The 25,686-nt window shown below is 37.7% G+C and overlaps 1 protein-coding gene and 1 long non-coding RNA gene across 4 annotated transcripts in view; one reads left to right on the forward strand and one right to left on the reverse strand.

The window, feature by feature from the left end:
- GPSM2 (G protein signaling modulator 2) overlaps window positions 1-25,686 on the forward strand; it is a 60,434-nt gene that overhangs the window by 31,562 nt on the left and 3,186 nt on the right. For all 3 annotated transcript variants that reach the window (XM_044238812.1, XM_044238813.1, XM_044238814.1), the window contains 4 exons: window positions 4,206-4,276; window positions 10,658-10,834; window positions 12,768-12,927; window positions 14,548-14,765. In XM_044238812.1, the coding sequence (XP_044094747.1) occupies window positions 4,206-4,276; window positions 10,658-10,834; window positions 12,768-12,927; window positions 14,548-14,765 (626 nt within the window). The remainder of the gene's footprint in view (window positions 1-4,205; window positions 4,277-10,657; window positions 10,835-12,767; window positions 12,928-14,547; window positions 14,766-25,686) is intronic.
- LOC122900278 lies at window positions 1,143-6,227 on the reverse strand. Its single transcript, XR_006383208.1, has 3 exons — window positions 6,107-6,227; window positions 5,970-5,995; window positions 1,143-1,181 (listed from the first exon to the last, which is right to left on the reverse strand). It is a non-coding gene; the product is annotated as an uncharacterized LOC122900278 (long non-coding RNA).

The raw sequence follows: 25,686 nt of genomic DNA on the forward strand, positions 1-25,686 counted from the left end.
GCTCAGTGGGTTAAAGCCTCTGGCTTCAGCTTGCCTTCAGCTCAGGTCATAGTTCCAGGGTCCTGGAATCGAGCCCCACGTCGGGCTCTCTGCTCAACGGGGGAGCATGCTTCCCTTCCTCTTTCTCTGCCTGCCTCTCTGCCTACTTGTGATCTGTCAAATAAATAAATTTTTTTAAAATATTTTTTTAAAAGACAAATTTACAGCAAGATTTTATTTTTTAAGTGAAGGAAGAGGAAATAATAGAGGTGCAGTAGAGAATAAAAAGATAACAGATGATCCTGAATAATTTGTGACAAAATATTTGAAAACCTAGGAGAAATGGGTAATTTTTAGAAAAACAAATTACTAAAATTGAATCTAGAAAACAATCTAATGGTAGGATGCAAGTGAATGGCATCCCTAATGCCTAAAAGCATAAAGAAATTTGATCAGTAATTTAAAATCTTCCCACTGAGAAAATACTCAGCCGAGATGATTTTACAAATGAGACCTACCTATTCAAGAAAATTGATTCCAACCTTCCACAAAATTTTATAGGTAACTGAAAAACTAGGAATACTTCATTTTTCTGAGAACACTGTAATCTGGATATCCACACTAGAATAATATAAGAAAGGTAAATTACGAGTCAGTCTTTCCTTATATAGGTGCAGAAATTCTTTTTTTTTTTTAATTTTTAATTTTTAAAAATTTTTTATAAACATATATTTTTATCCCCCAGGGGTACAGGTCTGTGAATCGCCAGGTTTACACACTTCACAGCACTCGCCATAGCACATACCCTCCCCAATGTCCATAACCCCACCCTCCTTCTCCCAACCCCCCTCCCCCCAGCAACCCTCAGTTTGTTTTATGAGATTAAGAGTCACTTATGGTTTGTCTCCCTCCCAATCCTATCTTGTTTCATTTATTCTTCTCCTACCCCCTTAACTCCACATGTTGCATCTCCACTTCCTCATATCAGGGAGATCATATGACAGTTGTCTTTCTCTGATTGACTTATTTCGCTAAGCATGATACCCTCTAGTTCCATCCACGTCGTCGCAAATGGCAAGATTTCATTTCTTTTGATGGCTGCATAGTATTCCATTGTGTATATATATACCACATCTTCTTTATCCATTCATCTGTTGATGGACATCTAGGTTCTTTCCATAGTTTGGCTAGGTGCAGAAATTCTAAACAAAATATTCGCAAACCAAATCCAGCAGTGAATTTAAGTAAACAGTAAGTCAAATGGATTGAACATTAGAAAATCAACTAATGTAATTCACCAATGAGCACAGTAAAGAAGGAAATAGCCTAGATATCCAAATATATTAGTAACTCTATTAAATATAAATGTTTCATTTAAAGGACAGGTGTATCAGACTGGAAAAAGAATAAAAGCCAACTAAATGGAAAGAGGAATATCTAAAATGTAAGGATATAGTAAGCCTGAAAGTAAAAGCACAAAAAAAGATATATGATGGTAAAACAAAAGAAAGCTGATATAGCTGTATTAATATTTGTACTTTAAGGCATAAGATCTTGTTAGAAATGGAGGTCAATTCACAATGGTTAACAGTTCAGCTCACCTGGAAGATACAAGCCTTAAACTTGTGTGTTGCCTAGTAAGCCTAATAATAATAACAAAGCTTCAGCATGTACATGAAGCCAAATTGATCAAACTAAAAGGAGAAATGGGAAAATCCAGAATCATAAGGGGAAATTTTAGCACACTTCGCTCAGTAATTGCTCACATCAGAAAACTAAATAAAGGATGTCCATTCTCTCCAAACTGATAAAAATTCAGTGCACTGCCAAGCAAATGACAGTTCTTTTATGTAATTTGATGAAATTGTTCATGAATATATGAAAGAAATATGGCCCAAGAACTCAAAGCTGAAACATTCCTCATGAAAAACAAGAACTAAGTGCTTTCTTTATAAAGATTATAAGGCTACAGTAATTATTGACAGTGTTCTATTGGCATAGACACAGACAGACTAGTGGAAGGGAATATAGAGACTACTATTCCTTGCACAATCACATAAGTATCTTGATGCACTACAGATTTAAATATGAAAGATAGATTTAAAGCAATAATGATTATGATGGCTAACACTTGCTGAACACTTACTATTTACCAGGCAATGTACTGACCCTTTTATAGGTGATGATGCAGTTACCATCACACAATGCTGTGAGGTAGGTACTGTTCTTTACAGAAGAACAGAGTCACAGAGTGGTAATTGCCCAAGGTCATACCACAAGTGAGTTCCTGGTCTGGCTTTAGAGTCCTACAGTTCAATCCGTATGCTGTTAAGACCTCTGAAAATAAAGGGGTGTGCCTTCATGATAAGACAGACGAAGGCCTTCTCAAAACAAACAAAAAAACCATTAAACTTGACATTAAGCTTGACATTATAATTAAGAATTCAAAGAAATCATAAAGAGCTAAAACACAAACTGAGAGGACATTGCCACACATGTGATTAAAAAAGGTTTGTATCCTCTGTGTACAAGAATGCATATAAATGGGGCGCTTGGGTGGCTCAGTAGGTTAAAGCCTCTGCCTTTGGCTCAGGTCATGATCTCAGGGTTCTGGGATTGAGCCCCGCATTCCGGTCTCTGCTCAGCAGGGAGCCTGCTTCCCCCCCTCTCTCTGCCTGCCTCTCTGCCTACTTGTGATCTCTGCCTGTCAAAAAAATAAATAAAATATTTTAAAAAATGCATATAAATTAAAAATAAGACAGATAACCCAACTAAACAATCATCAAAATGATGAACAGAAGAAATACAAATAGCCCATGAATATATGAAAAGATATTTAACTCATTTAATCAGGGAAAATGACAGTGAGGTTAATACTGGAAACTTATGAGGTGGCTAAAAATTAAAAGGTCTGAGAATACCAGTATTGACATGTGGGTAATAGAAACTCTTACTCAGTGCTGACAGTGACAGAAATATATCTACTCTCAAGAACAATCTGGCAACATTCTGGGAAAGTTGTGAATGTAGTAAGCATATGCATACTCCCGGTTACATACTGCTGATACCCAAACTGGAAGAAATTCTTGCTCATGCCACTAAGATGTATTTCCAAGAATTTCTGTAGTAGTACTTATTTATATGATATTTTATATTTTATTTTATTTATATGTTCAGGCACCCCAGAACATGCCACTCCTAATCTCGGGATCATGAGTTCAAGTTCTACATTGGGCATGGAGCCTACTTTAAAAAAAAAAAAAGGAACAAGATATAGTACTAAGGATGTTATTTTGATTCTTAGCTCAAAACTGAAGGCCTAAAGCCTTTTTAAAAAAATATTTATTTATGCATAAAAAACAGAGAGAGGCAGAGGGAGAAGCAGCCTCCCTGCTCAGGGAGCCCGATGTGAGACTTTATCCCAGGACACAGGGATCGTGACCCAAGCCAAAGGTAGACGCTTAACTATCTGAGCCACCCAGATAAAGCAACCTCTAAAGCCTTTTCTTCAGGTTTTTACTTACTTAAACTGCCGTATAGCTTTTTTTCCTCCTTTATTTAATTTGAAATTTTTTTAAGTTTTATTGAAAAATTATATACATGACTAATTTTAAGGTGTACAAGCAAGATGGCTTGATTTTCTCGTGATGAACACTCTTACGATAAACCCTCTTAGCAACTTCCCTAAGTATCATAGAGCAATGTTGACTATAGTCATCATGTTGTATATTATATTCTCTAGTACATATTTACTTTATAACCAAAGTTTATACCTTTTGACCACGTTCCCCTCCCCTAATCCCCTCTACTTCTGATAAGCAGATCTCTTTTTCCTAGTTTAGGTTTTGTTTTGTTTTTTTTTTTTTAAGATTCCACTATAAGTGAGATCATACAGGATTTGTCCTTCTCATTTTTTCTTTTAAGAGTCTGTGGATAGTATATAACCAGTTATTATAAAATGCCTTTTCTAAATTAATGGGTAATGTTAGAACCAAAGTTAGTTTCCAACCAAAATGTAGCTTCCGTACATCAAAGCATTTTGGAGGGAGTGGATATTCTATTTTTATGTATTTGGTATGGAAAATTATTATTCTTAAAAGAATACATGTTTTTACAAGTTTCCTTACACATATGGGCTTGTGTAACAGACTTTAAAATTGAATAACCTAGTGATGCTGTACTCTTAAGGGCTCCCAGGTTTATTTGAATTAATTTTTTTTTCAAAGGTGCACGCCCCAAGTTTGGACGCCGACACAGTATGGAAAACATGGAACTTATGAAGTTAACACCAGAAAAGGTTAGCAGCTTTTATGTTTTAAATTTCTTGAACTGTTAAAATCAAATATTTAAATAACTTATAACTTAAGTGAATAGTTTAAATAAACCTTGTCTTGTATAGGTATCACTTTAAAATTTTCCTTTAAAAAGAATGAGGAAAAAAGTACAAGTCCAAGAAGAATGTGTGTAGTATGATGCCACCTGTTCAAGAAGAGCATTATGCATATATATCCTTTGTAGATGCATAAAACCTTTCCAGAAACATATGTAAGAAAATTGCTAAGAATAGTTGCTTCTGGGAAAAATACTGGGTGTCTGAGTTAGGAGAGATATTTACTTTATATACAGTTTGAACTGTTTGAATACTTTAACATGTACATGTATATTTTAATTAAAAGAAAATCAGAAAAAAAATTTTAAAAAGGTTAGGAAGCTTTTTTTTTTTTCTCCCCCAACTAAGTAATGGCAAAATTATTGGCAAGGTTAATATTTATGATCAATCTAGTTTTTCTGGCTGCATTTCTTTTTTTTTTTTTTTTAAGATTTTTTATTTATTTACTTGACAGACAGAGATCACAAGTAGGCAGAGAGGCAGAGAGAGAGGAGGAAGCAGGCTCCCTGCTGAGCAGAGAGCCCAATGTGGGGCTCGATCCCAGGACCCTGGGATCATGACCTGAGCCAAAAGCAGAGGCTTCAACCCACTGAGCCACCCAGGCACCCCATCTGGCTGCATTTCTTAAAAGCATTTTCTTAACTGACAGATAACTTTTTATTCAAGATCTTGTCTAGGCTTTTTTTTTTTTTTTTTTAAGAGAGAAGGGACTTTATAATTAGAGCTTATTTTTGTCTTTATTATTTTTTATTAAGTTTTTTGTTTTAATTCCAGGAGAGTTAACATAGTGTTATGAGTTTCAGGTGTACAATATAGTGATTCAGTACTTATATATACATTACTGAATGCTCATCACTCTAAGTGTACTCTTTTTTTTTTTTTTAAAGATTTTATTTATTTATTTGACAGAGATCACAAGTAGGCAGAAAGGCAGGCAGAGAGAGGAGGAGGGGAAACAGGCCTCCCCGCTGAGCATTGAGCCAGATGCGGGGCTCAATCCCACGACCCTGGGATCATGACCAGAGCCAAAGGCAGAGTCTTTAACCCACTGAGCCACCCAGGTGCCCCTCTAAGTGTACTCTTTAATCCCCATCACCTATATCATCCATCCCCCCACCCCGGAAAAAGGTTTTTGAAAAAAAAAAATTTAGGCTACTTTCTTACACCTTCATTTAACTTAATTTTACATTGTTAAAGTAGGTGGTGGTTCTTTTATGGTATATTATATAAAATGCTTCTTATAAAATTAGTTCATTATAATAACTTTAGAAAATTTCAACAAGGAAATTAAAATTATCAGTAATCCCACCTCCCAGTTATTGTTATTTTGGTTTTTATTCATCTTGCGTTTTCGTATGAATACTGTCATATTTAAAGATATTTTATAATGCATATTTAATATATCATTTCCATGTTAAATATTTTTCTGCCCTATTATAACAAGCATGTGGTTTTTTAATATTGACATTTTTGTGAGAATAGTTTTCAAAAGACTAACATCTAATTGATTTGAACTTATATCCAGTATCTTTTTTATTCCAGTCAGAGTTGTTCAAAAACTGAAAGACGTCATGATTTCCCCCAAATATCTACCTCTTACCTTGTCAGTTCTCAAAGCTGTCCAATCTGCAAATTATTTAAAAAAAAAAAAAAAAAAAAAAAACCTTTAAGTCAATTTAAGCCTCTTTTTCTTATTCTTGAGGAACATACTAATAAGTAGCGAAGTTAATTTGTTACCTTGTGCCTAGCTGTGTACTAACCATAGATTCCTTTAAGAAGCTAACCAGATTCATTTTTTTGGGTGTTGAGTTTGAGAAGTTCTTTATAGATCATGCATACATGCCCTTTATCTGTAGTGTCATTTGTGAATATTTTCTCCCATTCCATGGGTTGCCTCTTTGTTTTGTTGACTGTTTCCTTTACTATGCAGAAGTTTTTATCTTGATGAAGTCCCAAAAGTTCATTTTTCCTTTTGTTTTCCTTGACTTTGGAGACATGTTTTGAAAGAAGTTGCTTAAAAGGTTACTGCCTATGTCTTCCTTTAGGATTTTGATGGACTCCTATCTCACATTGAGGTCTTTCATCCACTTAGAGTTTATCTTTATGTATGGTGTAAGAGAATGGTCGAGTTTCATTCTTCTGTATAGAGCTGTCCAATTTTCCCAGCACCATTTATTGAAGAGACTATCTTTTTTCCATTGGATATTTTTTCCTGCTTTGTCAAAGATTAGTTGACCACAGAGTTGAGGGTCCATTTCTTGGATTCTGGGTTCTCTATTCTGTTCCATTGACCTATGTGTCTGTTTTTGTGCCAGTACCATGCTGTCTTGGAGATCACGGCTTTGCAGTATAGCTTGAAATAAGGCGATGTGATACCCCCAGCTTTTTCTTTTTTAACATTTCCTTGACGATTCGGGGTCTTTTCTGGTTCCATACAAATTTCAGGATTATTTGTTCCAGCACTTTGAAAAAGGCCATTGGTATTTTTATCAGGATGACTTTGAAAGTATAGATCGCTCTGGGCAGCATAGACATTTTAACAATGTTTATTCTTCCAATCCATGAGCATGGAATGTTTTTAACATCTTTCCATGTCTTCTTCAATTTCCTTCATAAGTGTTCTGTAGTATAGATCCTTTCCCTCTTTGGTTAGGTTTGTTCCAAGGTATCTTAAGGTTTTTGGTGCTATTATAAATGGAATCCACTCCCTAATTTCTCTTTCTACTGTTACATTGTTAGTGTGTAGGAAACCAACTGATTTCTATGCATTGATTTTGTAACCTGCCAGGTTACTGAATTGCTGTATGACTTGTAGTAATACAAGTAGTCTTTTGGGTTTCCACATAAAGTATCATGTCACCTGCGAAGAGAGGGAGTTTGACTTCTTTGCCAATCTGAGTATCTTTTCTTTTTCTCTGATTGGTGTTGCTATGACTTCTAGTATTTCTAGTACTATGTTGAACAATAGTGGCGAGAGTGGTCGTCCTTGTCATGTTCCTGATCTTAAGGGAAAGGCTCTCAGCTTTTCCCCATTGAGAATGATATTTGCTGTGGGCTTTTCATAGATGGTTTTTATGAAATTGAGCAATGTTCCCCCTATCCCTACACTCTGAAGAGTTTTAATAAGGAAAGGATGCTGTATTTTGTCAAATGCTTTTCCTGCATCAATTGAGAGGACTGTGTGGTTCTTGTCTCTTCTCTTACTTGTTTTATCATATCAATTGATTTGCGAATATTGAACCACCCTTTTGCATCCCAGGGATAAATCCCTGATTGTGATAGATAATCCTTTTAATGTACTTTTGGATCCTATTAGCTAGGATCTTGTTGAGAATTTTGGCATCCATATTCATCAGAGATACTGGTCTGTAATTCTCCTTTTTGATGAGGTCTTTACCTGGTTTTGGGATCAAGGTAATGCTAGCCTCATAGAATGAGTTTAGAAGTTTTCCTTCTATTTCTATTTTTTGCAACAGCTTCAGGAGAATAGGTATTATTTCTTCTTTCAATGTTTAGTAGAATTCTCCCACGGAACCCATTAGGCCCTGGACTCTTGTTTTTTTGCAAAATTTTTGTTCACTGCTCAGTCTCATTAGTGGCTATCTAGAAAACAAGTCAAAAAATGGGCAGAAGAGGGGCGCCTGGGTGGCTCAGTGGGTTAAGCCGCTGCCTTCGGCTCAGGTCATGATCCCAGGGTCCTGGGATCGAGCCCCGCATCGGGCTCTCTGCTCAGCCAGGAGCCTGCTTCCTTCTGTCTCTCTTTGCCTGCCTCTCTGCCTGCTTGTGATCTCTCTCTGTCAAAAAAAAAAAAAAAAATGGGCAGAAGACATGAACAGACACTTCTCCAAAGAATATATACAAATAGATAACAGGCACATGAAAAAATATTCAACATCATTAGCCATCAGGGAAATTCAAATCAAAACCACACTGAGATACCACCTTACACCAATTAGAATGGCAAAAACTGACAAGACAAGAAACAACAAATGTTGGAGAGGTTGTAGAGAAAGGGAACCCTCTTACACTGTTGGTGGGAACATAAGTTGGTGCAGCCATTTTGGACAACAGTGTGGATGTTCCTCAAAAAGTTAAAAATAGAGCTACCCTATGACCCAGAAATTGCACTACTATTTACCCCCATAATACAGATGTAGTGAAAAGAAGGGCCACATGCACCCCAATGTTCATAGCAGCAATGTCCACAATAGCCAAACTGTGGAAGGAGCTGAGATGAATGGATGAAGGAGCTATAGTCCGTATATACAAGGGACTATTACTCAGCCATCAGAAAGGGTGAATACCCAACATTTGAATCAACATGGATAGAATTGGAGGATATTATGCCGAGTGAAGTAAGTTAAACAGAGAAAGACAATTATCAAATGATTTCACTTATTTGTGGAACATAGGGAATAGCATGGAAGACATTAGGAGAAGGAAGGGAAAAATGAAGTGGGGGGTAGTCAGAGGGGGAGACGAACCATGAGAGACTATGGACTCCAGAAATCAAACTAAGGGTTTAAGAGGGGAGGGGATGAGGGGATGGGTGAGCCCGGTGATGGGTATTATGGAGGGCACATATTGCATGAAGCACTGGGTATTATGCACAATGAATCATGGAACATTGCATCAAAAACTAATGATGTACTGTATGATGGCTAACATAACATAATAAAAAAATTATATTAAAAAAAACCAACTGTTAAAGCCTATGCCTTCGGCTCGGGTCATGATCCCAGGGTCCTGGGATCGAGCCCCGCATCGGGCTCTCTGCTCAGCGGGGAGCCTGCTTCCTCCTCTCTCTGTCTGCTTCTCTGCCTACTTGTGATCTCTGTCTGTCAAATAAATAAATAAAATCTTAAAAAAAAAAAAAAAACCAACTAACCAGATTCAACCCTGTAGTTTTCCAAGAGCCAAATAATGACAAGTTTTATCTTTAAAATATGTTTGGAATTAGTTCTGTTTTCTTTTCCTCATCATAAAGTTGCACTGAGTTATTTCATTAGTCTCAACAAAGTAAAGAAACATATATAAAGATAAAAGATGTCTGTCTTAGAGATGCTTCTTGGGAAAGAGTGTAACTGAAGGGAGGTCTTGAGACCCTGGATGTCAGAAAACGCCTTTTTGCTACTCTCACATTTGATTGTAGTTCCACTTACATTGGAATTATTGGCTGGAAATAATTTTCCTTCGTAATTTTAAGGACATCGTTCCAATCTGTGTTCTTCAGTGTTTTTGTTGAAAGGTCCAAGTAACTATATAGGAAACATTTAAAAATTTTTCACATTTCGAAACACTTGGGATATAGGTGGGTTTTATGTTCTAACATCTGGGGCCATTTAAGTTTTTCTTGAATCAGTAGACCCTGAAGTCCACTCTAGCAATAATTTCCCCTTATCACCTGTATGAGAAAAGGAATGGGGGCCTGTGGGGGAGTAGTTCAGGGTATGGGGAGGCTTCATTTAATGCAGAGAGCTGGCTTAGTCGCTCACTAGCTGCCTGTCTCAGGTATGATAGCCTCAGGAATAGGACTTACTCTAATTTGTGCCTCATGATGTAACCATGAAAAAAATGTGTTTTATCAAATTATTAGTTATTATATAACATAGACTTTTGGACTTACTTGCAAACACTTAAGTCTGAAATGTTAAAGCTGCAAATGTCACATAGCTACTGTACATACTGTAGGTTTCCCTTTCCACAGAGTAAATATTTGTTATATTGAGTCTGCTATTTAGAGGTTAAGTATATTTAAACTAGGTCTAGGCCTATATAAATTGCTCATTAGATGTTTTGCCTATTGAGAATTAGTAGCTGGTGAAAACAAAAAATATCAACCAAAAATTACTACTGCTTATATAAATTTTAATAATTTTATTTTTAATTTTAAATTTATATATAAATTAATGTTAATTTCTACAGTTAAAAATTCTATGTGCATCCAAAATTTCCAGTTGTAACAGATTAACTAACTCACATCCAGAATAAAACTTGCTCTTTCCCTGACCATTCAAATTTTATTTTTATGGGATTTTGACAAACTGTTTTCTTAAGTTCTTAAAAGCCACCATTTTATGTTTTGGTAATGAGAAATCCACAGTATACATTTGGTACGAGCTGTTGAAAACAGTGAGACACACTGGCAAAAAGGAATTTATTAAGAGATCTAGCTGCCCCTCCACACAAAATGAGTGGTGACGGCAGGTTAATATTATAGAAAACCAGAGATAGCTTTGTTTTTTTTTCATGTCCTGCTTTCCATTTTTTATATTTATAATTTTGTAGGTACAGAACTGGAACAGTGAAATTCTTGCTAAACAAAAGCCTCTTATTGCCAAACCTTCTGCGAAGCTGCTCTTTGTCAACAGATTGAAGGGGAAAAAATGCAAAACTAATTCCTCCACTAAAGTTCTCCAGGATGCCAGTAATTCCATTGATCACCGAATTCCAAATTCTCAGAGAGTATGTATAAAATAAGATTTTGAGTATCTACATTTTAGTATTCTTATACTGAAACTGAATATTTGGAAATTTATATTGGACATTTAATACAAAATGCCATTTTTTTCAAAGAAGTCTTCCATATTTCCCTCTTTCTGTTGTCTTCAAAGCTAGAAACTATAATTTCTCCATTCATGTTGTTACATTGCTTTGGACAGTAGTTGTCCCTATTTGCAAAAATACTACGTTTTATTTACTGCAGTGTCTCCCAGTAAAACTGTCCTTCTTTCAGCTTAGAAGTTAAACAAATGAAATTTAGATGATCAAGGATTTTAAAATACTAATTTAAAACAGTATCCACTAGCATCAACTTCTGTTTATTTATACTGAAATTATAATAGTTACTAAAACTATTCTGATGAAACAAGAAACAAGTTATTAAATATAACTTAGAATATTAAGAAATAAAATATCTCTAATCTAGCTAAGTTATACTCTGATAAAAGAATCAAAATAAATTACAAAGATGATTCTTCAAATTACCAACTCCATTTCTCAATGACAGCTTTTGGGAAAATTGTGTTAGTGTTTTATTTATTTATTTTTTTAACAGACTTCTCTTGTCCCTTAAGAATTAGTTCTGCCCTTCTCCTAAGGCCTATAATACTTGATATAAATGTACCTCTACTATGATATTTACATCATTATGAAAAAACAAAATACTTTTTATTAAACACTACAACTGTCATTTTAAGCTTTGAAGCTTTCCAAGTAAAGTATGACTGGTTTCCCTCTGCCCCAAATATTCATTTATTTGAAGTTATATATTTCTTCAAGACCACATCTTTAATAAAGGACTTGGAAATCACAGTTCTTACTCTTCATTTGGAAATCACTGGAAATTGGAAATCACTATTCTTAGTTTTCAGTTCTTAAATTAGTTTACTTTCAAATTCTGTTGTAGAATCTTAGAACTGAATTTTGAGCCTGTTTAAAAATAAACTGCTTCAGATACTGAATGAATTTCTATAATGAATACTGAATGAAATTATATAAATTCATTCAGTATCTGAAGCAGTTTCCCAGAGTATGAGGTACATTTTTTTTTTAAGTTATTTATTTATTTATTTATTTATTTATTTGAGACAGAGCATGAGCAGGGGGAGTGGCAGGCAGAGGAAGAAGCAGACTCCTCACTGGGTAGGGAGCCCAGTGCAAGACTGGATCCCAGGACCCCGGGATCATGAGCTGAGCTGAAGGCAAGTGCTTAGACTGAGCCACCCAACGTCCCTGAGGTACATTTCTTTAGCCTTAGAAATATAAGGATTAAAAACTATATATAACTAGGGGTGTCTGGGTGGCTCAGTGGGTTAAACCTCTGCCTTCAGCTCAGCTCATGATCCCAGGGTCCTGGGATCGAGCCCCACATCAGGTTCTCTGCTTGGCAGGGAGACTGCTTCCCCCCTCCTCTGCCTGCCTCCTGCCTACTTGTGATCTTTGTCCCTCTGTCAAATAAAATCTTAAAAAAAAAAAAAAAAAAAAAAAACTGGGCGCCTGGGTGGCTCAGTGGGTTAAGCCGCTGCCTTCGGCTCAGGTCATGATCTCGGGGTCCTGGGATCGAGTCCCGCATCGGGCTCTCTGCTCAGCAGCGAGCCTGCTTCCTCCTCTCTCTCTCTGCCTGCCTCTCTGCCTACTTGTGATCTGTCTCTGTCAAATAAATAAATAAAATCTTTAAAAAAAAAAAAAAAACTATACATAACTAGAAATGTCTTTTGTTAGTTGGATTGGAATAAATCTATTACCAAGGTTGCCATCTTGAATTCTTTATAATGAAAGTGTCAATTTTTATTTTTAATCTTCATTCTTTACCTTTTGCACATGTATCATGTTATCATTCCATTCATGATATGGAATGATAATGCTGGAATATTCAGATTTTCTCTCAATATTTCAGAAAGTCAGTACAGATACTGTTGGCGATGAAGGATTCTTTGACTTGGTAAGCCGATTTCAGAGCAATCGGATGGATGATCAGAGGTGCTGCTTACAAGAACAGAGCTGTGGGCCTGCTTCAACTGCAGCTTCTTCCACTCCCCCTAGAGTGATGCTAAAAAGTGAGTTATCTCTGCTTCTCCCCCAGTTTTAATAAAGTTCCTTGTGATATTCTTGTGATTTCTTTCTGAGAGTTTAGTTCTCATTAGAGCAAGTACAGTAAATGAGCCTGAACCCAGGTGTACTGGAAATGCTGGTATTTCTTCAGTTCAAAACAAAGTTCTGTTTCAGTTCCCCTAGGTTTATATGTATTTTAGTCCACTGCACTTTCTACTAACTATAGCATACTGTCTCCCTAGATTCTTTGGAACTGGGAAAAAAATCTTTTTTTTTTTTTAATTAAAGATTTTATTTATTTATTTGACAGACAGAGATTACAGGTAGGCAGAGACACAGGCAGAGAGGAGGCGGAGAGGAGGAAGCAGGCCCCCTGCCGAGCAGAGAGCCCGATGTGGGGCTCGATCCCGGGACCCTGAGATCATGACCTGAGCTGAAGGCAGAGGATTAACCCACCGAGCCACCCAGGCTCCCCAAAAAATCTAACTTTAAAAGTAAAAATAGTGAGGGGAAGAAATTTAAGTTCTACATATCTTATAATTCTATATAAAACAAAAATGCATCCTATCTGGATTTTAAAAAGCCGAGACACGGCTGCCTGGGTGGCTCAGTGGGTTAAGCCTCTGCCTTCAGCTCAGGTCATGATCTCAGGGTCCTGGGATCGAGCCCCACGTGGGCCTCTCTGCTCTTCAGGGAGCCGGCTTCCTCCTTTCTCACTCTCTCTCTCTCTGCTTGCTTGCCTCTCTGCCTACTTGTGATCTCTCTCTGTCAAATAAATAAAATCTTTAAAAAAAAACAGCCGAGACAGACTGGAGGTACCTATGACTAAGGCTGAGGCTAAGGTCTGCCTGCACCTTAGAAAGGTCTAAAATGGGTTACTTAAATTTCCTACTTCAGCTACCAAAAGACTTCCTTTGCCACAGACTAGGACTTACTTACCAGCAACACTTAACTCTTCCTATCCAGGGCATAGAATAAAAACAGTCTCATTCATTCTCACGTGAGAAATTATCTAAGAAAGTTTATTACCTTCCAAAATCTAGCTCTAGATCTTATAAAGTATGTTTTGTTTTGTTTTTTTAAAGATTTTATGTATTTATTTGACAGAGAGAAATCACAAGTAGATGGAGAGGCAGGCAGAGAGAGAGAGGGAAGCAGGCTCCCTGCTGAGCAGAGAGCCCGATGCGGAACTCGATCCCAGGACCCTGAGATCATGACCTGAGCCGAAGGCAGCGGCTTAACCCACTGAGCCACCCAGGCACCCCTTTGTTTTGTTTTTAAGTAGGCTCCACATCCAGCATGGACCCCAAGACAGGGCTTGAACTCATGACCGTGAGATCAAAAGGCAGGCAGTTAACTGAGCCAGCACCCCTTGTAAAGTTACATTTTGAGTGGACATTAGATAAAAGGAAATACAGTCAAATCTGAGTAACATCGATCTGGATCATCTGAAGTACTCCAGGCTTCTTTCATCCCTCCCTGCCCATCTAGTCAGGCCCCAGCCTATCAGTGATTCAGGGGGACAGAGTGGATGTTGGGACTGAACAAGGCCGAAAGGAACTATACGTGTTTAAAAGTGTGCTTAAATAGTTTTGTAATGCTATGGACTTTTTTCTGATTCATAGAACCATCTGTTTCCATGGTATCCCCCAACACGGATGAGTTTTTAGATCTTCTTGCCAGCTCACAGAGCCGCCGTCTTGATGACCAAAGGGCCAGTTTCAGTAATTTGCCGGGGCTTCGACTGATACAAAACAACAATAAGTCTGTACTTGGACACCTGATGACTAATGACAACAAAGAGCCTGATGAAGACTTCTTTGACATCCTTGTAAAATGTCAAGTATGTATGCATATTTATGACAGTCTGTGTATGGCTCAGATGCTATTGGGAGCTTTGTCAGTATTATAATTTTAATTTGGGAAGGGCTCATTTTGTATTAGGGACACACTTATTATTCAGGGGTCCATCACACACTACAGATCTCTGTGATGGCTTTTTACTTGTATTATTTTGGTGGTGAGGCGAGGTGAGATGTTGCTGATGACTCTGAGCTGTGGTGGTGAACAGACTGAGTAGTGTAAAAGGAGACCTAGAAAAGAGCCCCTCTTTCCTAAATGTTAAGAAAAAGCATTGGGATCAGCCAGGGATTAATATGGGGAGTCTAGCTGGGGCCCTCTCTAGAGAACTTTAGAAGTAATGCACATATTGAGATAGCTTTCATTTTTTAGTTATTTTAATAATTATTTATCAAAATGGTTAAAGAATAGCTCAAATAACTTGAACAGGACCGTAAGAAAAATAGTCATTTTTACTGGAGACATTTCCTCTGCCCAACCCTAATTCTGTGTTTTCTCATTCATAAAAAGATGAGATGATGATACATATACTACCTCTCATTCAATTAACAGAAAATTATTGAGCACCTATTATGTTCTCTGCACTAGACATTTGAGACATACTTGGCTTTTAAAGGATCCTACATTTTAGTATGAGAGTCAGTAAGTCTGTACATGTATATACATGTACATAGATATTCTATGTCAGGTACTGATAACATGCTATAAAGAAAATTAAAGCAAGATACAGGAGTTGGGGTATCCAGGGATGGTGGTGGTTAGGAAAGAGGTTTCAGTATTGGCATATGAACAGAGAGCTGAATGAGGTGAAACAGCCATGTGAAGATTTAGTGCAAGTGTTCCATGCCGAGCTAATAGATCTCTTCTTGGATATAAAGAAGGCTTAGGGAATGACAAGGTGGCCAGTGTGACTGGCATGGAGTGAATAAAGGAAAAGAGAGTGGTAGGACATCAGGATGGAGAAATAACCAGCCTATATCTTATAGTCCATGATGAGGTTCTTGTATTCCAATCATTTTGGCTACTGCTGAAAGCATGTGGAATGGCAAAGGGTATTAGCAGAAAAGCCAGGTAGAAAAATCAATGTGGGTAATTCAGGTAAAAGATGACTTTGACTAGTGTAGCAGTTGTTAGTGATGATAAGCAGTCAGAATAGGGATATATTTTGAAGTTATGGTTGATGGGGAAGACCTGTTAATAAATTGGATGGAGGGTATAAGAAAGAACCAAGGAAGGCTCCTATCTTTTAGTCAGTGAATGGTATAGTTTACTGAAATGGAGAAGTCAAGAGGAGAAACTGTTCTACTTTAGATATGTAAATCTGAGTTACATAAGTAGATCCTCAAGTAGAGATGTTGAGTAGGCCACTGGATATAAAAATCTGGAGCCCCAGAAAGAAAAGATTTTGGGAGTCATCCACATATAGCTGGTATTAAATCCTTGGTAAGACAATATCCAAAGAATAAAGAAACAGGAAGACTAAGCTCTGGGTATTCCAAAATCTAACTGAGTAGAGTAAGATAAGCCAGCAAAGCAGCAATCAGCCCAGACAGTGGTAGAAGCAAACTGAAGAAAGTGTTTTAAGAACACTGCTAAGAAGCCAAGTAAGATGATGGGCTGATCTATAAGATTTGGCAACATGTAGATTATTAGTCTTTTTGAAAGATACTCTTTTAGTGACATGATGGGGACAAAGGATTGAGGGGGTTGAGAAAATGGAAAGTATAAAGGGGAGATAGAAGTGGGTTTTCTTACTTTGGAAGTTAATACCGCATGTATGCGGACAGAAATGATCATAGAGGGAGGAAATAGGTGATGGCATAATATGGGATAATCAAAGTTTTTACGCAGGTGAGAAGGAGAGCAGAGTATTATGTGTACAGATTTGGAGGTAAGTATAGGTAGGAATTCTCTCTGGTGGTTTATTTTCTTAGCAAAGTAAGAAGTAGGGACACTAGTGGAAACTGGAAAACATAGTTTCTTTGAGAAACTGAAAGCATATTGAGCAGGGGAAAGTAATAGAAGTACTGAGCTACTCTGAGGACTCATTTGAATAAGTCACAGAAATAAGACAGGTCAGTACAGTAGTGTTTTTTTTCTCGAGGTATAACCACTTACTTAAGGATACAGAGATTTAATCAAGGTCAGTATTTTGACAGAATAGGATAGACTGGGAGAGAAGCACACCATGGAGTTAGTTCAGTAAGGGACTTTGGAATCTAGGGTGCATCGAAGAGGGAAGTAAGGAAATGAAAGATATGAAAGTGAAAAGTAACAACAAGCCCAATGGCTTTTAAGAAATACTGTCCCGGGGCGCCTGGGTGGCTCAGTGGGTTTAAAGCCTCTGCCTTCGGCTCAGGTCATGATCTCAGGGTCCTAGGATTGAGCCCCACATCGGGCTCTCTGCTCAGCAGGGAACTTGCTTCCCTCCCTTTCTCTCTCTGCCTGTTTGTGATCTCTTTCTCTGTCAAATGAATGAATGAAATCTTTTTTTAAAAAAATAAAGAAATACTGTCCCTAGGGGCACCTGGGTGGCTCACTGGGTTAAAGCCTCCACCTTTGGCTCAGTTCATGATCCAAGGGTCAAGCCCCACATCAGGCTCTCTGCTCAGTGGGGAGTCTGCTTCCTCCTCTCTCTGCCTACTTATGATCTCTGTCAAATAAACAAATCTTTAAAAAAAAAAAATATATTGCCCCTAATAACAGACAATCAATATATATGAAGCAAAAATTGACAGAAAGGAAAAATGATCATTTCTACAAAAACAGTTGAAGGCTTCAAGACCCCTCTCAAAAATAGGTACGACAACTAGGCAGTGGATAAACTTGAATAACGCAATAGGCTAACTAGTTCTTACAGAACATACATTCTTCTCAAGTGCATATGGGATATTCTCCAGGAGAGACCATATGTTAGGCCACAAAGTAACTCTCAACAATTTAAAAAGACAGGGGCACCTGAGTGGCTCAGTGGGTTAAAGCCTCTGCCTTTGGCTCTGGTCATGGTCCCAGGGTCCTAGGATCGAGCCCCACATCGGGCGCTCTGCTCAGCAGGGAACCTGCTTTCTCTCTCTCTTAAAAAAAAAAAAAAAAGACAGATAGAAGATACTCTGACCCCAACAGGATGAAGTTAGAAACAACAATAGAGGGAAAAATGGAGAATTCACAAACTTGTGGAAATTAACCAGTAGGTAAAGAGGAAATCATAAGAGAAATTAGAAAATACCTAGAGACTGATGAAAATGGAAACACAATATTCTGAAACTTGGGATACAATGAAGGTAGTACTCTGAAAAATTTTATAGCTGTAAGAAGGAAGATCTCAAATTAACAACCTAACTTCATAGATAAATCTAAAACTAACAGAAGGAAGGAAATGGAGAACAGAAAAACGGGATAAATCAAAGCTTAAATCTGATTATTTGAAAAGTTTAACAACTGGTAAACGTTTATACAACTGGTAAACAGTTAACTACAGTAAGAAAAAGAAAAGCCTCAAATTACTAAAATTAGAAATAAAAGTGGGGACATTACTAATATTCCACAGAAATAAAAATGATTTTAGGAGACTACTCTGAATGATTATATGCCAGCAAGTTGAATAACCTGTATGAAATGGATAAATAACTAGAAACACAAAATCATCCAACACTGAATCATGAATAGAAAATAGTCCCATAATCCATAAGGACACTGCATCAGCAATAAAAAACTTCCTGACGAAGAAAAGCCCTGGACCTGATGGCTTCACTGGTGAATTCTGCCAAACATTTAAAAAACTAACACCCGTCCTCATACTCCTCCAAAAAACTGAAGAGAAGGGAATACTTCCTATTCCTAAATCATTCTATGAGGCCAATATTGTCCTGATACCAAAGCCAGACAAGACACTATAAGAAAACTTATGAGGCCAATACCCTTTTTGAATATAGATGAAAAATCATCAATAAAATACTAGGAAGCAGAATCCAGTAAATGGATTATATACCATACCCAGGAGGAATTTGTTCCTGGAATGCAGGGATGGTTCAACACAGGAATCAATCAATAGATACACATTAAAAGAATGAAAGTAGGGGAAAAACCCCCACTTGATCATCTAAATGGATATAGAAAAAGCATCTGACAAAATTCAACATATTTTCATGTTAAAAACACTCAACAAACTAGGAATAGTAAGAAACTACCACAACATAATAAAAGTCATTTATGAGGGGTGCCTGGGCACAGAGTCGGTTGCAATGTCTTTTTATTTATTTGACAGAGAGATCATAAGTAGGCAGAGAGAGAGGGGGAAGCAAGCTCCCCGCTGAGCAGAGAGCCCAATGTGGGGCTCAATCCCAGGACCCTGAGATCATGACCTGAGCTGAAGGCAGAGGCTTAACCCACTGGGCCACCCAGGTGCCCCACAGTGTCTGACTCTTGATTTCAGATCAGGTCTCAGCATTGTGGACTCGAGCCCCATGTGGGTCTCTGCGCTCAGCAGAGTCTGCTTGTCAGTCTCCCTGTGCCCTTGACCCTGTGTGCGTACACATGCGCAAATTTATAGATTAAAAAAAAGTCATTTGTGAAATAGCCACAGCCACTATCATATTCAGTGGTAAAAGACAAAAGCTGTTCTCTAAGATCAACATAAGGAACCCACTTTCACCACCTTTATTCAACATAATACTGGAACTTCTAGCAGAGTAGTTAGGCAAGGGAAAAAAAATCCAGACTAGAAAGGAAAAAGTTATCTGTACTCAGAAATGACAGTTTCAGATGTAGAAAACCCTAATGATTTCACCAACAAAACCCACAAAAAACCCTGTCAGAATTAAGAAACAAATTCAGCAAAATAACAGGATATAAAATATCCAAATAATCAGTCGTGTTTTCATACACTAACAATGATGAACAGACTAAATAGGAAATTAACAGTTCTTACAGTAGTATCAAAGAGTAAGTAAGTATCAAACCCAAAAATGAACTTAACCAGGGAGGTTAATGAACAATAAACACTATAAAATATTTCTGAAAGACATGAAAAGCTCATAAATGGAAAAAAAAATCTCGTGTTCATGGATTAGACAACTTAATATTGTTAAAATGCCCATACCATCCAGAGTGTAATCTACAGATTCAGTGCATTTCTTAACAAAATGTAAATAAGGTTTTTTACAGAAACAGAAAATTCCATCCTGAGATTCCACAGGAACCCAAATAACTCAAAACAATTTGGAGCAAGCAGAACAAAGAGGGCTCACATTTCCTGATTTCAAATTTTACTATAAAGCCACAGTTACCAAATAGTTTTGGTACTGGCATAATGACAAACATATATACCAATTGGAAAGAGAGCCCAGAAATAAATCCTTGAATATGTGGTCTAGTGATTTTCAGCAAGTATGCCACAATTATTAAATGGGGAAAAGATTCTCATCATCAAATGATTCTGGGAAAACTATCCACATGCAAAAGAATGAAGCTGAACCCTTACCTAACACCATATATAAACTGATTCAGAATGGATCAAAGACCTAAATGCAAGAGCTAAGACTATAAAATTTGTAGAAAACATTAAGGGGAAAGTTTCAAGATTTTGGATTTGGCAGTGATTTCTTAGTTATGATGCCAAAGGTACAGGCAACAAAAGAAGAAGTAGATAAACTGGACGTCATGAAAATTTAAAACTTTTGTACGTTAGGTAACACTCTTACAAAAGTAAAAAGGCAACTCACAGAAAATATGTGCACATCATATAACTGATAAAGGATTAATTCAGAATATAGAGAACCCTAAAACTTAAACTACAAAAAAACCTGTTTCAGAAATGGACACGGGCGCCTAGGTGGCTCAGTCAGTTAAGTGACCGACTCTTGATTTCAGCTCAGGTCATGAGGTCAGTGTCATGATACTGAGCCCCATGCTGGGGCTCATGCATAGCACAGAGCCTACTTAAGATTCTCTCTGCCTTTTCCCCAATCCCTCCCCAAAGAACCAAAATAGACATTTCTCCAAAGAAAATATACAGATGGCCAATAATATATGAAGGGATGCTCAACATCATAAATTAGAGAAATGCAAATCAAAACCACAATGAAATACCACCTCACACCCATTAAGACGCTACCATTAAAAAACAACCCCACCAGAAAACAACGAGCATTGGTGAGGACATGGAGAAAATGGAAATGTTGGTGCACTGCAGGTGGAAATAGAAAACAGTGAAGCTGCTATGAGAAACAATATGGTGGGATTTTCCAAGATTGCAGAAGAGTAGGAGAACTCAGTTTTGTCTAGTCCCAGGAATTCAGCTACACAGCCATCAAATCATTCTGAACATCTGTGAACTCAACCAGAGATCTAAGAAAAAGAATTGCTGCAATCTACAAATAGAAAGGCAACCACTTTCTGCAAGAATGACAAGATAGAAAAACTCACCTCAAAAGAGAACAAGAGCAATACTGACTTACCAGGGACCTAATCAGTATGGATATAAGATGTTAGAACTAGAGTTCAGAATAATAATTATAAAGATATTAGCCGGTCTTGAAAAAAGCAGAGAAGACACTAGACAATCCCTTTCTGACAAAATAAAAGAACTAGAATCTAAAAAGATTGAAATCAAAAAGACTATCAGTGAAATGCAATTTAAAAATGGAGGCTCTAACTGCTAGGGTTAATGAGGCAGAAGATAATTAGTGATACAGACGACAAAATGATGGGGAATGAAGAAGCTGAGAAAAACCGAGAACTACTGGATCATGAGAGAATTCAAGAGATAAGTGATACCATAAAGTTAACAATACTAGAATAATTAGGATCCCAGAAGAAGTGGGGACAAATTATACCTGAGAACTTTCCTAATCTTGAGGAAAGAAGGAAGCATTCAAGTCCAGGAGGCACAGAGAACCATCCCCCTCAAAATCAGTAAAAATAGGTCAATGCCTCGACATATAATAGTGAAGCTTGCAAATCTCAGAGACAAAGAGAAAATCCTGAACGCTGCTCAGGACAAAAGGTCTATAACCTACAAGAGTGGAAATAAAGGGCTAGCAACAGACCTTTCTGCAGAGACCTGGCAGGCCAGAGAGGATTGGCATGATATATTCAGGTTGCTAAATGAGAAATACGTAGCCAAGAATACTGTCCAGCTAGAAAGTCATTCCAAATAGAAGAGATAATAACGCTTCCAAAATAAACAATTTATGATCACTAAACCAGTCCTGCAAGAAATGTTAAAGGGGATCCTTTAAGCAACGAGCCCAAAAGTAACACCAGAAAGGAACACAGACAATAGACAGAAATAGTGACTTTATAGGTAATTCAGTGGCACTAAATTCATATCTTTCAGTAGTTACTCTGAATGTAAATGGGCTAAATATTCCCCAATCAAAAGACAGGGTATGAGACTGGGGCACCTGGGTGGCTCAGTGGGTTAAAGCCTCTGCCTTTGGCTCAAGTCATGATCCCAGGGTCCTGGGATCGAGCCCTGCATCGGGCTCTCTGCTCAGTGAGGAGCCTGTTTCCTCCTCTCTCTCTCTCTCTCTCTCTCTCTCTCTCTGCCTGCCTCTCTGCCTACTTGTGATCTCTATCAAATAAATAAAATCTTTTTTAAAAGGGGGGCTAGGAGGTTGGATTAAAAAAAAAAAAGACCCATTGATGTGCTGTCTGCAAGAGATTCATTTTGGACCCAAAGACATTTCCAGACTGAAAGTAAGGGGGTGGAAAGCCACTACCGTGCTAACGGACATTAAAAGAAAGCGGGGTCGGGGCGCCTGGGTGCCTCAGTGGATTGAGCCGCTGCCTTCGGCTCAGGTCATGATCTCAGGGTCCTGGGATCGAGCCCCGCATCAGGCTCTCTGCTTGGTGGGGAGCCTGCTTCCTCCTCTCTCTCTGCCTGCCTCTCTGCCTACATGTGGTCTGTCAGTCAAATAAATAAACAAAATCTTTAAGAAAAAAAGCAGGGTGGCAATCCTCATTTCAGACAAATGAAATTTTAAACCAAAGACTGTATAAGAGATGAGGAAAGATGTTATGTCATAATTAGAGGGTCTGTCCAACAGGAAGATCTAGCAATTGTACATATTCATGCCCCTAACATGGGAGCAGCCAATTATACAAACCAATTAATAACAAAATTAAAGAAACACATTGATAATAATATAGTCATAGTAGGGGACTTAAAAATTTTTAAGATTTATTTATTTGAGAGAACAGAAGAAAGCACACGGTGAGAGGTGGGGAAGGGAGAGGGAGAAGCAGACTCCCTGCTGAGCAGGAAGCAGATGTTTAACTGACTGAGCCATCCAGGTGCTCCAATAGTAGGGGACTTTAACACCCCACTCACTACAATGGACAGATCTTCTAAGCAGAAGATCAACAAATAAAAAAGGGCTTTGAATGACACACAGATGTATTCACAGCATTCCATCCTAAAGCAGCAGAATACATTTTTTTTTTTTAAAGTTTTATTGGTTTGACAGAGCACAAGCAGGAGGAGTGGCAGGCAGAGGAGAGGGAGAAGCAGGCTCCTTGCTGAGCAAGAAGCTGGATGCGGGACCCAATCCCAGGACCCTGGGATCATGACCTGAGCCAAAGGCAGATGCTTAACCGACTAAACACATGTGCCCCCAGAATATACATTCTTCTCAAGTCTACATGGAATATTCTCCAGAATAGATCACATACTGGGTCACAAATCAGGTCTCAACCAGTACCAAAAGACATGGATCATTCCCTGCATATTTTTGGACCACAATGCTTTGAGGCTGGAACTCAGTCACAAGAGGAAATTTGGAAAGAACTCAAATACTTGGAGGTTAAAGAGCATCCTACTAAAGAATGAATGAGTCAACTAGGAAATTAAAGAAGAATTTTAAAAATTTTTATGGAAACAAATGAAAATGAAAACACAACTGTTCAAAACCTTTGGGATGCAGCAAAGGCGGTTCTAAGAGGGAAGTATATAGCAATATAAGCCTTTCTCAAGAAACATGGAAAGCCTCACAGACACAGCCCAACCCTACACCTAAAGGAGCTTAAGAATAGTAAATAAAGCCTAAACCCAGCAGGAGAAGAGAAATAATTAATATTAGAGGAGAAATCAATGACATAGAAACCAAAAGAACAGCAGAACAGATAGATCAACAAAACTAGGAGCTTGTTCTTTGAAAGAATTAGTATGATCGATGACACCCCCTCCCCCACCAGACTTATCAAAAAGAAAAACCAAATTAATAAAATAAAATCATGAATGAAAAAGGAGAGATCACAACCAACACCAAGGAAATAAAATTACAAGAACATATGATGAGCAACTATATGCCAACAAATTAGGCAATCTGGAAGAAATGGATGCATTCCTTAGAGATGTTTAAATTACCAAAAATGAACCAGGAAGAAATAGAAAACCTGAGCAGAGTCCAGGGCTGCATGGCTTCTCGGGAATTCTACCAAGCATTTAAAGAAGAATTAACACCTGTTCTTCTGAAGCTCTTTCAAAAAATAGAAATGGAAGGAAAACTTCCAAACACATTCTGTCAGGCCAGTATTACCTTGATTCCCAAACCAAAGACCCCACTGAAAACACCAATATCCCTGATAAATCTGGATGATGCAAAAATTCTTACCAGGATACTAGCAGTAGGCTCCAACAGCACATTAAAAGGATTATTCACCATGACCAAGTGTAATTTATTCCTGGGCTGCAAGCGTGGCTCAACAGCTGCAAATCAAACATGATACACCACAATAAAAGGACAAGAACCATAGGATCCTCTCAATAGATGCAGAAAAAGCATTTGACAAGTTACAGCATCCTTTCTTAATTAAAACTTCACAGCGTAATTAGTATAGGGATAAAGAATATCATAAAAGCCACATACGAAAAGCCCACTGTGAGTATCATTCTTGATGGGGAAAAACTGAGCTTTTCCCCTAAGTTCAGGAACATGACAGAGATGTCCACTCTTACCACTGTTCAACATAGTACTAGAAGTCCTGCCTCAGTAATCAGACAACAAAAAGAAAAGGCATCTGAATCAGCAAAAAATTGAAACTCTCTTTGCAGATGACATGATACTCTATGTGGAAAACTTATAAAGGAATTTAGCAAAGTAGCAGAATGTAAAATCAATGCACAGAAATCAGTTGTATTTCTATACACTGAGAAAGAAATTAAAGAGTCGATCCCATTTACAGCTGCACCCAAAACCGTAAGATAATTGGGAATAAACCTAAATAAAGTGGCAAAGGATCTGTACTTAGAAAACTATAGAACACTCATGGAAGAAATGGAAAAGCATCCCATGTGCATGGGTTGAAAGGATAAATACTGTTGAAATGTCTAAGCTATCTAGGGCAATCTAAACATTTGATACAATCCCTATGGAAATACTATCAACTTTTTCACAGAGCTGGAAGAAATAATTCTAAAATTTGTTTGGAACCCGAAAAGACCCTGAATAGCCAAGGAATGTTGAAAAAGAAAACCAAAGCTGGTGGTATCACAATTCCAGACTTCAGGTTCTATTACAAAACTGTAATCATCAAGACAGTATGGTACCAACACAAAAACACATAGATCAATGGAATAGAACAGAGAACCCAGAAATGGACCCTCAACTCTAGGGTCAACTAATCTTTGACAAAGCAGGAAAGGATATCCAATAGGAAAAAGACAGTCTCTTCAACAAATGGTATTAGGAAAATTGGGCAGCCACATGCAAAGGAATGAAAATACACCATTTCCTTATACCATACACAAAAATAGACTCAAAATGGATGAAAGACCTAAATATGAGACAGGAATCCATCAAAATCTTAGAGAACACAGGCAGCACCTCTTTGATCTAGGCCACAGCAGCTTCTTGCTAGACACATCTCCAAAGGCAAGGGAAACAAAGGCAAAATTGAACTAC

The sequence above is a fragment of the Neovison vison genome, chromosome 2 (assembly GCF_020171115.1).
Source record: "Neovison vison isolate M4711 chromosome 2, ASM_NN_V1, whole genome shotgun sequence".
Lineage (NCBI taxonomy): Eukaryota > Metazoa > Chordata > Mammalia > Carnivora > Mustelidae > Neogale > Neogale vison.